The sequence below is a fragment of the Rosa chinensis genome, chromosome 3 (genome assembly GCF_002994745.2).
Source record: "Rosa chinensis cultivar Old Blush chromosome 3, RchiOBHm-V2, whole genome shotgun sequence".
NCBI classification, from domain to species: domain Eukaryota; kingdom Viridiplantae; phylum Streptophyta; class Magnoliopsida; order Rosales; family Rosaceae; genus Rosa; species Rosa chinensis.
The window spans coordinates 47,017,345-47,035,229 of NC_037090.1; the positions used below are offsets into that span (position 1 = coordinate 47,017,345).

The 17,885-nt window shown below is 40.0% G+C and overlaps 2 protein-coding genes across 2 annotated transcripts; both read right to left on the minus strand.

Annotated features, from left to right (window-relative positions):
• Positions 1-220: 220 nt before the first annotated feature.
• Positions 221-3,831, minus strand: LOC112193737 (plant cysteine oxidase 2). Its single transcript, XM_024333968.2, has 5 exons — positions 3,027-3,831; positions 1,900-2,021; positions 1,616-1,763; positions 1,293-1,496; positions 221-1,098 (listed from the first exon to the last, which is right to left on the minus strand). The coding sequence occupies exons 1-5, from the start codon at positions 3,286-3,288 to the stop codon at positions 977-979; spliced, it is 858 nt and encodes a 285-aa protein (XP_024189736.1). The 5' UTR covers positions 3,289-3,831; the 3' UTR covers positions 221-976.
• Positions 3,832-13,354: 9,523 nt separating this feature from the next.
• LOC121052330 lies at positions 13,355-15,662 on the minus strand. The gene is made up of 2 exons (XM_040517068.1): positions 14,176-15,662; positions 13,355-13,479 (listed from the first exon to the last, which is right to left on the minus strand). The coding sequence occupies exons 1-2, from the start codon at positions 15,660-15,662 to the stop codon at positions 13,404-13,406; spliced, it is 1,563 nt and encodes a 520-aa protein (XP_040373002.1). The 3' UTR covers positions 13,355-13,403.
• Positions 15,663-17,885: the final 2,223 nt, after the last annotated feature.

Consider the following 17,885-nt stretch of genomic DNA (forward strand, 5'->3'; position numbering starts at 1 on the left):
AACCTTTTGCATACGGCTGCATTCGATGATAAAGTAGCAAAGTCCACCACATTGGGCCTCCCCAGAGTAAGTGGGACTAAACAGTCGGGGTCACTGTTTTGAAAAGTAGCTCAATAGAAAATCCATCAGACATTGACATTCTGGCACTTGGAGTCTTCTTCTTTAATTTTCTATTTTTTTATTTTTTTTGGCAAAGGGTAATGACATTAAAAACACAACAGGAAAAAGAAAAAGAACCCTTGACAGAGACAACAAACAAAACTACACAAATAACTTACTTCTCCACAAGTGACGTGGAACAGGTAAGCCTCTACAAGTGAAATGGATCAGGTAACCCATCAAACACAAAAACTCCAGCTAAGGGGGGAAGGAGGGTGCTGAATCCCGTTATGGACCAACGAAGCAGCAATATGAGCTGGTTTTTCGGTCTTTCTGCTGGTCTACAACCAATTAAAAAGAGATACTGGACTTGAGAGAGAATATTTATCATTGTCCGATCCGAAATAGGGTCATTTCGTCCAAGAGAGGTGATGATGAAGAAATGAAAATGTCCTGCAATGGGAATGTGTTGGCTAGATAAATAGCTTCTCTAATACTTGGAGTCTTCTTCGATCCATACAATTTGATCTAAGCCTCGTTGGTTAATACGTTCTGATTCAAGTAAAATTGCCGACTCGTAGTATTACTAGTATATTCGGATGGTCTTCTTTCTAGCAAATTTACAAAACAAAGAGCCAACAAGGTAGCGTAGTGCTGATCCATATATCTAGTATGTAAAACTATGTTACATTAAGAACAAAAAATAATAAATCAAATGAACTGAAAGCTCCCAACCGATCTACAAAAACCAGCATTATCTTTTTAACCTGTGCTTTTCTTGAGCCTTCTTTTGTTGGCTTGTCTTTCCTTGTTTCTGCTGGCCTTGGGGGCCTCTTTACTGAAGTATTCATTTGACCAAAAGAAGAAAGAGATGAAACTAGATGGTGTCAATAATCTGCGGACCCCCGTACTCGATTCCATCCATTTCTGAGTTATCAGGCATCTCAATCTCTTCCAACCACCCATAATTATCACCTTCCTCTTCAGTTACTTTTGCAGCTGCATTCAAAAATGGACAGAGTAATTCCATGTTAATTGTAGACTTGACCATGATTTCTTGTAAAACCAACTTTAGAAGTAAGCTAGTTGTCATGATATCTAGACCAGGCAGGTCATCTACTCTAGCTGCTGATCAACATTTATAAGATGGGCAATAAATTAAGAGTTTGTTAATAAATTGACTAATTAATTACCAGAATACGAAGCATAGGGATGATCTTTGTAATATGAGCAGTCCCGGCCATCTTCTTTAGAATAGGGGGGCCCGATCACATCAAGCACCGCACAAGGAGTTATGGCGGTGAAGGCGTGGATATTGCCACCTGTTGTTGGATATAGTACTGATGTTTTGCAAGGGGCAGTGAATACGCTATCAGCTTTCAACTTTGCCAATCTCACTGCAAATTAATAAAATCATCTGTAAATCCAAGTGACAATAATGTTTATGGTGTACTTATTCCATCTTCATAGTCCACACTCACATGTACACAGAGGTATAAGAAATTAAGAGGCTCACCTTGAGAAGCATCTGAATTCTTGATAGGATCAACCAAATCATATGATTTGATGTGCATCTTGCCCAGTAGAAGCTTACTGAAAACAGTCATTCCGGGATGGTTATGGAGAGGGATAACACCAGTTGCTGGAATAAAGAAACAGCACAACTGCATGCATACAATAAAATTAAGGGAAGCAAATTAAACTCAAGAACCAAATATGTGCACATGTACGTGCAGAATATATAACTGGGATTTAAGAGCACATTGCAAAGAAGGAAGCAATAGAATACACTAGATTTACCGAAAAGTTATTGCACTTGTATATGGTCGTATATGTAACCCTTGGAGTGCCTTTCACCTCAGTTTCAGGCTTGAAGAACTGCAAATCACTGCTTAGCCCAACATCTTCAGGCCTAAATTTATCTACATTAACATTATGAAACAGAGTCACCAACTACGCAACCAACTATATATCATTAAGCAAATGAGGTCGAGGGCAAGTGGGCAACAATCAATGGGGGTCATCAAAAAAATGTTTATGTCTCCATCCGACATGGAATATGTGCATAATCAAGATACAGATTCTTCATATCTCATTGCTTACTTACTAGCATTTTCTAAACCACCAAAGCATGCCCAGCCTATACAGAAGAGGAAAGTTTTATTTATTTATCTAGCTGATATCAAAATACTACCATCTTTGGCACGTTACCTGTATGCACACTTCATCAAATGTAGAAAACAATTACTAGTACTACTCATGCATATTTTTAAAACAAGCAAATCAAAAGTAGCTAGGTCCAAACTCGACACAAACCAAAGTACCGAGCCCGGTGCAATGGGACCTAACAATGACTAATATAGTAAGAGTGGACAACTGATGCTAAAAGACTAAGAATCTGAGATGGAGCCATTTCGATCCTCATAATTAACAAAACAAGAAGCAAAGAAAAAAAAATGCTATATCCACTTATAATTATTTGTTCTAGCTACATTTCCTTCACCAAATTTTGGATTACCATAGATACTCTTTGAATAAAATAAATTTAATTCATGTACAAAAGCATCTCTAAATTGTTATCACGGTAACCAACCAAAATTAAATAAATAAAAAATTAGAAAAGAAAAGAAAAGCGGATGAGAAACATTTCAATCCAAAAACTGTTAAGGGCAGTTTCAATTCCAAACTTTTATTGATTCTCTGTAGTTGTTGAAAATTGAGACCCAAAAAAGAAAAAGAAAAAATTTGTGGGTTTGTTTCTCAGTGCAAAATTTATATATTAAAGCAATTGAATAATACCAAAATTGGAGTGTAGCCCAAAATAGACTCAATAGAAGAGATGGAGGCATGCATATACAGCTAGAGAGCGAGAAGGCGAGGAATCGGAAAGAAAAGATATAATTGAAGTTGAATAGAATAAAACGTACCAAGAACGTTGCACAATTCCTGCACACGGTGAGGCGAAGGAAGTGTTCCAAGGCCTTTGAAAACGTCTCTACACGAAACAAAGAGTCGTTGCAGAGCAGAATCAGAAGAAGAATGCTTAACCTTCCTGTTCTTGCTGCAATACTTTCTTTTCCTCATAACCTTATTTTTCATATAACCAACATGATGATGCCCAACAACATTAACCTTGTTGTGATGACGATCGCCACCCTGCTCTACCAAACCACCAGCCTCTATTCCCATATCAATCGATCTCTGTCCAACTTTCAACACCACAGAACACAAACTGATGGACCGATCTACAACAAGAATAATTCACTGCAGCAGCCCAGATAGAAAGATAGATATGGTAACAACAACAACAGAAAAAGAAAAACAAGTCTAGCCAGCTAGCTTCTTCTTTTCTGGGTTAATAATTGATCTGAGTGGTCATGAGGATGGTGTTTGTTGAAATGCGAAAGAGAATGAGATGTCTCTTAAGACGTAGAAACCAAACCAAACAGGAATAAACAAGCAAGAAACTGAAGAGATCAGAGAAAGATGGAGAACAAGTCAGTACAGTATGGCTGACTCTAGGAACAGGAGTGGGAGATTTGGTATTGTTTTGTATATAAATAGCCACATGGAAAAGTGGGGATCGAGAAGGAGGGAGAGAGCAAAACCAAAACCAGGGGCTACATGATGATTTATAATTTCGGACGGTAGGAAACGCACAGTTTCGAGATAAACCAAGGGAACTGTCAAACAGAGGTAAGTGCTGCCCCATAGTTTCAGTTGAAAACTGGCGATTAGCCAAAACCCCTGGTTTTCTCAAGCCTACATTAAAAACGCTGGCCGCCTCACCACTGTAAATAGTCCTAATTGCCCATAACTTCAGGAAAAAAAATCAATAAATAAATATTCTATAAGATACAAAAGTTTTAATATTTTCACCATTGCTCTTTTTATCATTATTTATCCTTTTAACTTTTTATCGTTTCACTTTTATTTTTACTGTGAACAGTATTTTAAAAAAAAATTTACGACAGAGCGTCATGGGTCCAAATCTTGAATTTGTTATTGCAGTTAGAATTCATCCTCTATATTCAAAGGTAAATATTTAATTTTCATAGAGAGTAAAATTTGCAATTCCCAAATTGTAAACCACACTCCCTCTTTATTTTTTAATGTTTTTTTATGTTTGTGGCATATGATTTTCCAACATTACCCAAGGTTATTTCTACTTGGTTAACTTTCTCTTAGATTTCCGTCAACTAAAAGAGATCAGACGAAAGGTACGTAATGCCGTTGGGAATGGATTCCCCTTTCAATTCAAATCTAGATCTATTCAAATTTTTTTTTTTTTAAATAAGGGCTGTGCGACTACCCTCAAGTCTTGATTAATGAAACTGATGAATACACAGGGGGTGACATAGTGTCCAAATTTCAAATTACAATAAATCTCAAGAAGACCTCCCGAATAATAACAAGATGCTCTACAACTATAATATATTCAAACATGCATCAATAAGCCAAGAGTGTCATACGGACTACTCCATTTGCTTTACAATAACAGTGGCATAACGGAAAGTTAAAGTAATGCCATAAAACCAATAAAGTAGCTTTCCCAATATGCTGACGACCAGATATTAATTTGACAATACTTCATTTCATCCTGCCACCCGGAGGTGCTACCAATTCATGATCCGCCGCTGCGCAAGGACAGACAAAGTATACTGAGTATGCAAACGTGGACAGAGCCCACATGTTCTTGCCAAGAAGGGGTAAGGATTATTGTAAATAAAATACACCTAAAAGTGAAAACAAATATTAGAAATACATAGAACCTAAGACAGACCCACAATTGAAGGCCCAAACACCCAGGAACAGCCCACGACCCAGAATTTCCAGCCTCTACCTCATTCCGCCAGAGACGGACCAATGCTACAAACGCGCCACTCCGCCACCGATCTATGGTTTGCACCCTTTGTCGGACCACACCATCGTTAAACCCCGCCGCCACCTTGTAATGGCCATAAAAGTGGCTGGGTTACCCGGCAATAGAGGTCGGCGCTCCACTTCAACTAGCACGACCCAGCAACCAAAGCCTGAAGCCCCGCAATCGAGTTCAGAGCACCCTACAACAGAGGGTGATCCTCGCTCCGTTGTTGCAATTCGCCTGTTGCAGATTGCTCCTTAGGATACCACAACTCCATCATCGCTCCTCCCCGTGCCGCCTTAAACCTTCAGTTATGGACTGCCAATCTAAACCTACTCGTCCGACGACAATGTTTGGAGGACGCTCTGTCGGACGGAACAAGCATCCAAGAAATATGACCAAGTTTTTTCTCTTCACCGGAAAACATGGAGCGAAACTTCCAAAACTGACTCGTTTTTGACTTTTTTCCTCATTCATCTCTGTTCAGTTCTCGGAATCAAGAGACTCCCACATGCAACTTAACTGGGATTGTCTGCAACTCAAATGGTCAGAAATCAATCTTTCTCAACAAATCATTTGTAGGTATCTTCCTTTCGACGCAATATCCTCGCTTCCACAACAAGAAAAGCTTTCTTTTGGGCCAAATTTCCTACATGGAAGTCTCACTGAGGATTTGATCAAGTCTACTAATTTGTAGGAATTGGATTTGGGTAAGAATTCTTTCACAGGAAAAGTGCCTAACCTGGGCTCTTCTTTTTGCAAAAACATGTTGGGAATAGATTCCCCATTAAGCAAATGCGCGGCTACTCTTCCCAAGAGGGTGATGGTTTTGCAAAGACGAATCAATGACAGATACGTAGAATTGGAGGTCTCCATATGTATAGCTAGCAAATCGGCCCGCTTAAAGAACTGTACTTTGCTTGAAATTGAAATTTGAAAATATAGAAAGAAAAACACAGATTGGATTACGTATCTGACGCAGACGGATTGATAACTAGGTTTACCAGCAATAAACCTAAGCAAAAGGTTCTGGAGTCCACCAGAGATAAAAGAGAATAATCTCAATTTTATTGATAAAGTTGAAAGATGCGTTCTGCAGCCGCATAAATAAGAGAAAAGTATCCTAGGGCGACTAACAACGAAACCCTAAGGCCCATGAATAAAAACGAAAACAACCCAAAATTAACTAAGAAAACCAAAAACGGGTAAAATAGAAAAATGCAGTTTTGAGGCCCTAAACGATCCCGAAAGCCCGAAAAAGGTGACACGTCGTGGTATAACCACGAGTTTGATTTCTGGCGCGATTCCCTTTCCGGAAAGCTAAAGTGCGTCCCAATCGGACTCCGGAGGCCCATTTCACGTCTACTAGTCACTTTTCGGTTTCCACCTTTAGCACGATCCAATTGTTCTTGAAATTGGACCGCCATCTGTTCTACATCAGTCTCCTCCACCTCCGAAGAACTCGACCCCGAGTTCTCTTCAGGATAAAGAGCCTCATCTTCACGAAACTCATGCAGATCAGCAACATTGAAAGTGTTAGAAATGGCCATTGAATCTGGAAGTGCAACAACATAAGCATTATCATTGATCTTCTTCACCACCTTAAAAGGACCATATTTTCTGGGCTTCAACTTGTTATAGGTACCAACAGGGAATCTCTCCTTCCTCAGGAACACCATCACGTCATCACCTTCCTGGAACACTTTAACTCGCCGATGCTTGTCAGCTGCAGCTTTATACTTGGCATTAGTTTGTTCCAATTTGGCCTTAATTGATTCTCTAACAAACTGCACATCCTTGGCCATGCTTTCAGCAGCAACACTAACACCAGGAACTTTAGGAAGCTTGACCAAATCCACCACATGTCTAGGAACAGCAGTATAAACTAAGGAGAATGGGGACTTCCCTGTTGCACTATGCACAGCACTGTTATAAGCAAACTCCACCTGTGGTAAAGCATAATCCCATTGTTTGGGCCTATCTCCACAAACACTCCGAACCATGTTACCCAAGGTTCTATTAGTAACCTCTGTCTGTCCATCAGTTTGAGGATGAGCTGTGCTGCTACGGTTCAAAGTTGTTCCAAACATCCTCCACAAGGTAATCCAGAAATGGCTAAGGAACTTGGTGTCTCTGTCAGATGTAATGGACTTGGGTACTCCATGCAAACGAACCACTTCTCTGAAGAACAGTTTAGCTATATTAGAAGCATCAGCAGTCTTCTTACATGCGATGAAATGCACCATCTTAGAGAACCTGTCAACTACCACAAACACTGAATCCACTCCCCTTTGGGTACGGGGTAATCCCAACACAAAATCCATAGCAAGGTCCTGCCAAATATCATCAGGAATAGGTAAAGGTAGATAAAGACCTGTGTTTTGAGACTGACCCTTAGAGACCTGGCAGGTGTAGCACTTTCTTACGATAGTTCCTGTGTCCTTCTTCAACTGTGGCCAGAAATACCTCTCCTCAAGGCCAGCAACAGTTTTGTCTCAGCCCAAGTGCCCACTCAAACCCCCTCCATGCAGATCTCTAATCAGTTTTTCTCGCAATGAAGAACTAGGGATACATAACCGATTGCCTTTGAATAAATACCCTTCATTCACATAAAAATCTGCAACTGCATTATTGCTACTGCATTTGGTCCAGATCTCCTTAAAATCAGTATCTTCCTCATACAACTCCTTCAAGAGCTCAAACCCCACAATCTCCTGAGCTAAGGTGACCAGCAAGGAAGCCCTCCTACTCAAAGCATCTGCCACCTTATTAAGAGTACCAGATTTATGTTGAATCACAAAAGGAAATTTCTGCAGAAAACTCACCCACCTGGCATGCATCTTATTCACAGTTTTCTGACTATTAAGGTACTTCAAGGCTTGATGATCCGTGAACAGTACAAATTCTCTCTGAATCAGGTAGTGCTCCCATTGCCTCAATGCTCGGAACACTGCATAAAATTCTTGATCATAAGTACTCCACTTCTGGCGAGCTTCACTCAGCTTTTCACTAAAGAATGCTACTGGTTTCTTCTCATGTGACAACACAGCACCTACTCCCACACCACTAGCATCACATTCAACCTCAAAAACCTTATCAAAATTAGGAAGAGCGAGAACTGGTGCAGTACAAAGCTTTTCTTTGATCAAGGCAAAACTCTTCTCTTGTTCCTCTCCCCACTGGAATTTGCCTTTCTTCAAACATTCAGTAATAGGGGCAGTAATGGTACTGAAATTCTTCACAAACCTCCTGTAGAAGGTAGCTAAACCATGAAAGCTCCGCACCTCAGAGGCTGTCTTTGGAGCTGGCCATTCTCTTATAGCCCGTACCTTCTCTTCATCAACCTGAATGCCTTCTTCTCCAACCACAAATCCCAGAAATAATAACTTGCTGGTGCAGAATGTACATTTCTTTAAGTTGATGTACAGTTTATTCTCCTGTAAAGCTACCAAAACCTGCTTCAAGTGCACCAGATGTTCTTCTTTGGTCCTGCTATATATCAGTATATCATCAAAATACACTACTACAAAGGAACCTATAAAAGGGCGAAGAACCTGGTTCATAAGCCTCATAAAAGTGCTGGGTGCATTAGACAATCCGAATGGCATAACCATCCACTCGTACAAGCCATCCTTGCTCTTAAAAGCTGTCTTCCATTCATCTCCTGGCTTGATTCGAATCTGGTGATATCCACTTCGAAGGTCTATCTTGGTAAACACTTTGGAACCCTCTAGCTCATCAAGCATGTCTTCCAAACGAGGAATGGGGAACCTGTACTTCACAGTTATCTTATTAATGGCCCTGCTATCAACACACATCCGCCATTGATTGCCCTTCTTAGGAACAAGGAGGACTGGAACTGCACAAGGACTCATACTTTCTCGAATGAACCCCTTTTTCAACAAGTCTTCAATCTGCTCTCTCAAAATCTCATTCTCCTTGGGACTCATTCGGTAATGTGGCAGATTGGGCAAGCTAGCTCCAGGTACCAAATCAATCTGATGTTGAATGTCTCTCATAGGTGGCAGCTCGTTGGGCAACTCATCCGAAATCAGCTCTTCAAATGCCCCCAATATGTTCTGCACTTCCTTGGGGATCACCACTTCTTCCTTTTCTGCAGACAACAACCCCTTTATCACCACTGGACAGAAAACCTCAGATTCTTTAAAGGCCCTCTCCATCTCAAGTTCACTGCTAGACAAGGTCAGGAAACTCTCCACTTTCTTCACACCAGATTTCTCAAATTGACACACAGGAGCCATAGCAATTTTATGGTTATTCCACATAAACAACATCACATTGTCCCTGCCTTTATAAGTCACATCCACATCAAATTTCCAAGGTCGTCCAAACAAAATATGACAAGCATCCATATCAATAATGTCGCATAAAACTTCATCTTTATAATGCTTACCAATGGTTACCGATACTTTGCAGGATTCAACAACTCGAACTTGTGGACCTTTCTTGACCCACCCGAGGGAATAAGGTGTCTCATGAGGTTGCGTAGGTAACTGCAAATATTCCACCAGTTTCTTGGCCACAAAATTTTCGCAGCTTCCATTATCCACAATTAAATTGCACACTTTGTTATTAATGGAACAAAGTGACCTGAAAATATTGCGCCGCTGCCCTTCTTCTTTAGGACATAGTAGAACCTGCTGCAACACAATATTAATCTTCTCAAGAGATTCCTCCTCCGCAAACTCAGCCCCATCATAATCGCCATCTCTTCCAACTTCTTCTTCATTCTCATCATAATCATCTATAAGGGCAGTTTGTCTCCTCTCAGGACACACATTAGACCTATGCCCCGGCTTGTTGCATCGATAACAGATATCTGTTGTAGGTTTAGCATAGGGATTATTAAACCTCTGATTCGGGGCCCTATTTTGAGCACCACTAGAACTGTTAGAACTGCCCGCGCCTTTAAAAGGAGGATTAGAAGTTTTAAAAGCGTTTTCTGCTCTCTGCAGCGTGGTTGTACCCTTGGCAGTTGAGGCGTTAACCAAATCTGTACTCCTTTGGTAGTATACCTTTGGAAGGAAGAAGCTCGTGAAGGCTTCTCCATCAACTTTGCCTTCAATGCTAGGTTCGTAACTTCGGCCATAGTATGAACAGTTTGTAACCCAATTCTCTCCTGAATGGAAGGCTTCAGTCCACTGATATAACGAGCCACCTTCTGGCCTTCAGTTTCCCCTAATTCATTACGCTCCGAGTAGCGTAAGAACTCAGCTGTATAATCACCCACCGTCCTAGTTCCTTGGACACATTCTATGTACAGCCTGTATAAAATCTGCTCATAATCATCTGGCAAGAACCTCTCCATCATCAACTGCTTCATTCTTCGCCATGTTCTAACACCCTGCTTCCTCTGCTTCTTTCGAGTGTTCTGCAATTTATCCCACCAAACTGCAGCAGTACTCTTCAATCTCCAGGCAACATGCTTAACCTGCTTGTGCTCAGGAACTTCCATGATCTCAAAGAACCTGTCCACCTGAAGCTGCCAATCTAGATAATCTTCTACACCCAAGTTGCCTGAAAAGAAAGGAATTTCGGCCTTGACTTTGTAATCTTGGTCAGCTTGTCCTTGTGGTTCATATTGTACCATATCTTCTTCAGATTCAGATTCTGAAGTATGAACAACAACCTCTCTACGTGGAGCCCTAACTCGCTGGCCTCCTTCCCTGTCTCTATTCTGATCGTTGTTGTTGTGGTTGTTTCTCTCTCCCAACAACCCACGAATTTCTCCAATTTACTCGTCCACCCGATTGTTCATGGTGTTGATGGCAGCGGTAAACGCTGCCATGAGAGCTTCGATATCCGATTTTGTGACTTCACCCATTGCTACGAAGGCAAATAAAAGAGACAGGGAAGACCTGCTTTGATACCACCTGACGCAGACGGATTGATAACTAGGTTTACCAGCAATAAACCTAAGCAAAAGGTTCTGGAGTCCACCAGAGATAAAAGAGAATAATCTCAATTTTATTGATAAAGTTGAAAGATGCGTTCTGCAGCCGCACAAATAAGAGAAAAGTACCCTAGGGCGACTAACAACGAAACCCTAAGGCCCATGGATTAAAACGAAAACAACCCAAAATTAAGTAAGAAAACCAAAAACGGGTAAAATAGAAAAATGCAGTTTTGAGGCCCTAAACGATCCCGAAAGCCCGAAAAAGGTCACACGTTGTGGCATAGCCACAAGTTTGATTTCTGGCGCGATTCCCTTTCCGGAAAGCTGAAGTGCATCCCAATCGGACTCCGGAGGCCCATTTCACGTCTACTAGTCACTTTTCGGTTTCCACCTTTAGCACGATCCAATTGTTCTTGAAATTGGACCGCCATCTGTTCTACATCAGTATCTATCAAATCGCGTTCTCGGCAAAGATGGGTCTGACACTTCCAATTCTACCACTTTCTCTTGCCAAATAACCATCTTCAAAAGCAGAATCTGTTAGCTAATACAATCGTCCAGCTTCATGCCCAAAATACCCAAATTCATGCCCATCAATCTTTGAATGTTTTGCTCAATAATTATGGGTTTTGTTAACATTCCACTTTGGTGTAGACCCAAAAAGAATCCATTTCATTTAGAGGTTGAATTAGAGATTGAGATTTGAGAATATTATTATCTTCTCTTTGGAAAACATGCAGATGGAAAGAGACGTTCGAGAAAGAAAGATATGTAAAGAAAATTATAATAATATAAAATTTAGAAGTTAGGAGTGTGGTTTACAATTTGGGGAGTTTAAATTTCACTCCCCATTTTTATAGTTCATAATTTCAATCATAATTAGAGTAGAACTACTTACTATTTGAAAGAAACTAGTAAAGAATTGCTAGAAGAACAAAAAAAGTTGAAAACTCTTAAAGTTTTTAGATCAAAGCTTGATAGAAATACTCCCAATTATTGGGAAATTATCTTTCGAATAGAAATGTAGAATTTTCATTCATTCATTCTACAGGAAAGCTAGTAGATATTGAACTGTCTAGGACACATGTCGACCAACTAGTGATGACCCCTACCTAACATGCTCCCAACACAAGGAACAAACGGTGCGCACCAGTTACATAAAACGCTGCTTTTCAATTGTAAATAAAATGACTCATAACATTTCTTCCCCCTTAAACGAAAACTTGACCTCAAGTTTCACTTTTAGAATCAACTTCTAACATGTTGCAGCTTGTCCTCAGCTTTCGAGTCCTCTTTAACACCCTTAATCAAATGCCAAGTAACCAAAACAGTAAATCCAATCACCACAGATACCACAACCTTCAAGTAATTGACGCTATGTCCTCGAAGAGCATTCTCGCAGTATGATATTGATTCCTGAACTTTACCTGTCCTGTTATACAAATCTGCCACACAGATGAAAACTGAACCAACAGATGGATGATTCTCTCCTTTAGTGGTCTTAAACACATTTAGCGCCTTCTCATAAGCAAAAACAGCCTCGTCATACCCGGACAAGGGTAAGTATGTGTCTCCAATTTTGCTGTCAACAGAGTCTACCTCCACTTCCTGGGCATTTGCCACCATAGCCCTGCTGGCTAAAACAAGATGCTCAAGAGCAGCTTCAAAGATTTGATTACATGAGTAGGACGTACCAATGTTTGCCACTATTCCCAAGAATCCAAATCGTAATCAATTCAAGCAAAAGTAGTATAGCACCTTCTTTGAAACCTGGCAATGCCTTACTGATCCAAATAGAAAAGATGGCTATCTCATTATGTGGCATGCAAGGGAATTGCATTATGTGCTTCAAGAGACTTAAATAACTTTTGAAGACACAATTATGCATTAGTGCACATAAATGAGTAACCACATGAGAATTAGACTTTGTCGGGAGGTATATAATTATGGACAATAAGATAAACAAAAGAGCTTCACTTGACTACATTAGATTATTTGAAAACCGATTTGGAGGAATCAATGCAAGGTCGTCAAGGTTTCTGCTACAGTACCTTTGTCTTTGGACTCCACCATAGTACAATGATTGTTGAGCAAACTCCACTACCATACCAGTATGACCAATCCTATGAACATAATCATCCATGCTTTTTGAAAAGTCAAAATTGATGACATGTGCAACATGAGTGATATCAAACTCTCGTGAAGCCACATCGCTTGCCACCATTATTGAAGCAACATGATCCACTCCTCCTTGGTTCAAAATCTTGTCAAACCTTTCCATGCACAGTACTTTTATGAATTTCCTCTTTGCAAACAACAACAAAAAACTAAGTATTGGACTCTGAGAATTTAGTGAAAAAACATGGAATCCAATATTTGTATACAAACCCACATACAACTCCATCACAACTTTACCATTTGCAGTTAAACAAAGTGCTTTCACAAACTGATCTGGAGCACTAATATTTCTGATGCAGAAGAGTTGACTTGCATGTACATCTTTGACACCATAAGTTGTAAATATTAAAACCTTTGAGACAAGGACAGACATCCAAGTGTCAAGTGCTGTAGACCATTCCACCAAGATAATCTCCAAAGTCTGGAGACAAGTTAATTGGTCTGATTTAGTAAATGCACTATAAACTGGAATGAAGTACTCCACAAAGAATTTCATAGTATGTTGCCCAAGAGAAGAAGAGATCAAACGATTCATATGGTCTGAAGAATTGAAAAAATTGGAATCAATTCCTCTTTTCCACATTTTCATAAACTCATATGCATAGAATGTTAGCATATTCAACTCCTTGTATATCTCAGGAGCTTCATTTGAATGCAATTGAATAATTACAACTGCAATAGCAGCCTCGACATACACTTGATCAATCAGATTCTCATTCTCTAGCAACTCCAAACACATAAATGCTTCTTTCACAACAAACACACTAACATAAGGTGAGAATAACTGAAGGCAATTCAGATAATTGGGTTTGAATCCCAACCTTTGTATCATATAAAGAGCATCCCAGGTAGAATTAACATATCCCAAGCACTTTTCAAATAGATCCATATGGTTTTCAATAAAATTCATATACAGCACTTTCTCCACAATAAGTTTTCCAATCATGGTCTCCAAATTCATATCCACCATGTCCAAAAACCACTTCTTTGATACTTCCACCATACCAGTTGGACAATATTTAAAAACTAAAGCAGTGCACACATTAACAACAGTCACAAACATATATTCTTCTTCATTCAAAATAGTAGATGAAACTTTAGATGACTATCATCATACCTTCCAAGGCTGGGCTGCTTATCTATGTATCTCGAGTAGCAAGCAATCAGAGGCTCAATGAAAACTCTGTACAAAAAAAATAGGTGATCATCACACTTGTAGTTATCAGGATGCCTCATGCAGCCAATATTGAGAATACCATTATATTCACTACCGGGTTTATTTGGAACAGGGAGAACCAAGGTCTTTTTTCCAGGAAGACTGGCTATGTGCTTGAAGAGGGGTATCCTGTTTACAATGGCACATGCTTTACAACCAGCAAGAAACATTGCCAATATACTGTTTTCTCCGAGCTCTTGTTTGCACCAACTCCATTTATTTGTAGTTCCATCAAGCTGTTGAACCATATAATGGGCTGGTCCAATGATGCCATTCACATTCTCTACCTTAGGGAATGATCCTGAGCATACAGTAAGAGACTTTTTAAGGCAATGAGTTAAAGCACCAAGCCCTAGCTGTCCTCCCCATGCTTCCGTTGAATCCACTTCCTTCCAGTAATTCTCAAACCTCTCTACAAGTGAGTTGTCGGAATCACCATCTACTTGGTTGTTTGGCACGAAAGATGGGAACTCAGGTACATGACACTTATAAACAGCCACCATTTCTCGAAGCCCTTGGTATGAGTAAGGTGAAAAGCCTCCTGAATGGTGGGCTAGCTGATCCCGGATAACACGGTAGAGGCAAAGACCACTAACCTTTATCTCAGTAATTGTCACATCAAGGGGTTCAAGCCTTTTTCCTAGTTTCTCATCTTCGACCATTTGATTGCTTATTGATTTGCTCTGCTCTTCTTGAATTCTCTGTTTCCTTCTTGCATCCTCCTGAGCCCTTTTCACTTTTTTCCTTGAACTCTTGCTAGGCTTTACATTCTCAAGGTGACTGCTCATAGAAACACCAGCGATGACCTTCATTAAAGTATCCAGATTACTCGGTTCACCTTCATTGTCAGTGCTGCTATAGCTTAATAATGCAAGTTCTTTAGCTTGTTTCTCTTTAAGCTCAGTAGAAAGTTGAGAAATCTTTTCATCCACTTGCTTTTTCTTAGCTTTTTGTCCAGCCTTGTCGATGGCAACAACAATCATTGTTCCAAGTTGCACATCACTCCCAGCAGACATACATGTAGCAGCTGTAACATGATCATGACCCTTAACAAGCCTAGATTTGTTTTCTAGTTCGCCTACCAATGCTTGTACAGTCTTATCAATCCCCTTCTTTATTGCCACAGGATTTGCACCTGAGGTGTCACTCTCAAGCTCATTGAACTCCCTGCCATCCCCACTATTCACCTTAGCCATCTCATCAGACTTCCCTCCATCCCCAATATCTAACTTCTCATCAATACCATTTAATTTAGTACCACACACAAAACCCACAACATTATCCATACTAGTATTATCATTAAATCCCAATATCACATCAGTGTGAGACAAATTCAAGTCATTATCCACATGGGTTTTACGAATAATACCATTAAGAGCATCTCTCATGGTATTTGGCTTTTAGCCTATCAAAAACAGAATATTCCCTCTAATATGCTTTTTTAGCCTACCAACAAAAAACAGTGCTGCCACCGTAGGCCAAATTCTGTAGGCCAAAATCAAATATTATTACATCTAACGGCTTAGAATATATTTCCGAGTATGGTTTTGACGAGGCTATCAATAAAACTAGTCGATTTAGTTAAATGAAAATAAGTATATCATAAAAATTAATGGTTACACATTTATTTTAAAAATTCTAAACATATCAAATATTGGGCTCATATTGAATATTTTAACAAGATATTTACAATGATGTAATTTTAATATTTAGTAACATTATAAATAATCCATGTATATAGGAAAAATGAATTTTCTTAAATGTAAAATTCATGTTATTAATGAAACAAAAAAAAAAGGCAGCGGGTCCCACATTTGGCTTACCAATTCTCAGCCCAAATTTGGCCTAGCATATTTGAGAAGGCCAAATTTTTTTCTTGGCATTTGGGATATAGCCTACGGTGGGAAGGGGGTGAAGGCCATAAATAGGTTTTTAGCCTATCATGGGAGATGCTCTAACAGCAGGAATAAGTGATAACAAAGCCTCCGTTGCAGTCGAAATCAATTGGGGTGTTGACGACGGCGGCGGCTAGCCGAACTTCAGTGGGTTATCAACTTGGCTTGTCAGAGATCATAATGAACCCCTTAACAAGTGTAGCTCCTCCCTGAATTCATATATGAAGCTATCCATCGAACTCTTCAGTGAGTCACGCATCTCACACAACTTCGCTTCTGTGTGCTGTTTGTGAACTTGTAATTTGCCAGAACCCTGTGGTGGTGAATGTGGTTTCTCACAAACGGGTGGTGAAAGAGCATAATGGTAAATAGGTGTTGTAGTCATGGGTTTGGTGGAGACAAACTGAGAATAAGGGTCACAGGAATGGCTTTGTGAAATCGGGGAATATATCCATGGATTTGGGTTAGAATGAGGGATTGATGGGCTTTGAGGAGTGGTGGTGAGCAGCTGTTGAGCAGTAGGATAAATGGGTTGCAATTGAGGAGGAGGGCTGAACTGTGCGTGAGTCTGAGAAACACAGGGAAATTAATGAGGGAAAACATACCCATTAATGATTGTTTGGGAAGGTGGTGGTGGTGAGTAACTCGGTTGCAATGGAAATTGGGAAGAAGGTCGTAGGTAGCTAGGCTACCGTGAGAGTGAGACAAATGTGTGAGGTAACAAGCGCCGGAGATCCCACCGCCGTACCCCGCCGGACTCACCGGAAACAGGCCCAGTTGTGGGCTCTGATACCAATTGTTAGGATCCCCAAGATCTAAGCAATGGTATGACATTGCGAAATGAAACAAAGAGAAATTCTAGAGAAAACTAAGAAAATAGAAATGCAAAATTTTCATTCATTCATTCTACAGGAAAGCTAGTAGATATTGAACTGGACCAACCAGTGATGACCCCTACCTAACATGCTCCCAACACAAGGAATAAACGATGCACTCCAATTACACAAAACGCTGCGTTTCAATTGTAAATAAAATGACTCATAAGAGAAGAATCTACAAAGTTGAGGAAGATATTATTTAACATCAAGAAACTCTTGAGGAAGAGCAAGATCCTCTTGATTATTTAAGCATTGGTGTAGTACCCCGCAAATTTGTTATTAATTTCTTAAAATTTCCTAGAATTAATAAAGTATTCATTAGAAGGATTTTGTGGTGTGAGGGTGGAGCGAAAGTGTTTCGGACAAATAATTACTCGAAACGTTTTATTTTTGAGAAGTCAAGGAGTTGACTTTTTATTTGTTTAGTTTCTCCAAAAACATCCTTCACAAAAGTCGTAGAGTGCGTCGATACGAGTTCGTAGATAAGTGAAATGCAAAAAATCAGAGTTCGTACAATGAAGTTATGGCCATCAAAAAAAGTTTCCATTTTGGTTAAATAGAAAAAATTTGGGAAAAAAATCAGCCCTACTTGCCAAAAAAATGAAAATCTAGATCCGATTTGCTCCCGACCCGCCTACGACCCAAATTTCTTCTTCTGACTGTATCTCCGCAGTCTGGCCACTTTTGGCCCCACCACCGGTCCCAATCGCTTCGTCTCTTCTCCCTCTCTAAGTCTGTGGTAGCTTCGTTGCACGATTCGAACTGTAGAACGCATAGCAAGGCAGAGAAACTCTGCGATGGCGCTGCGTCGGGGCCTCGTCGGAACTCACCTTTCCAA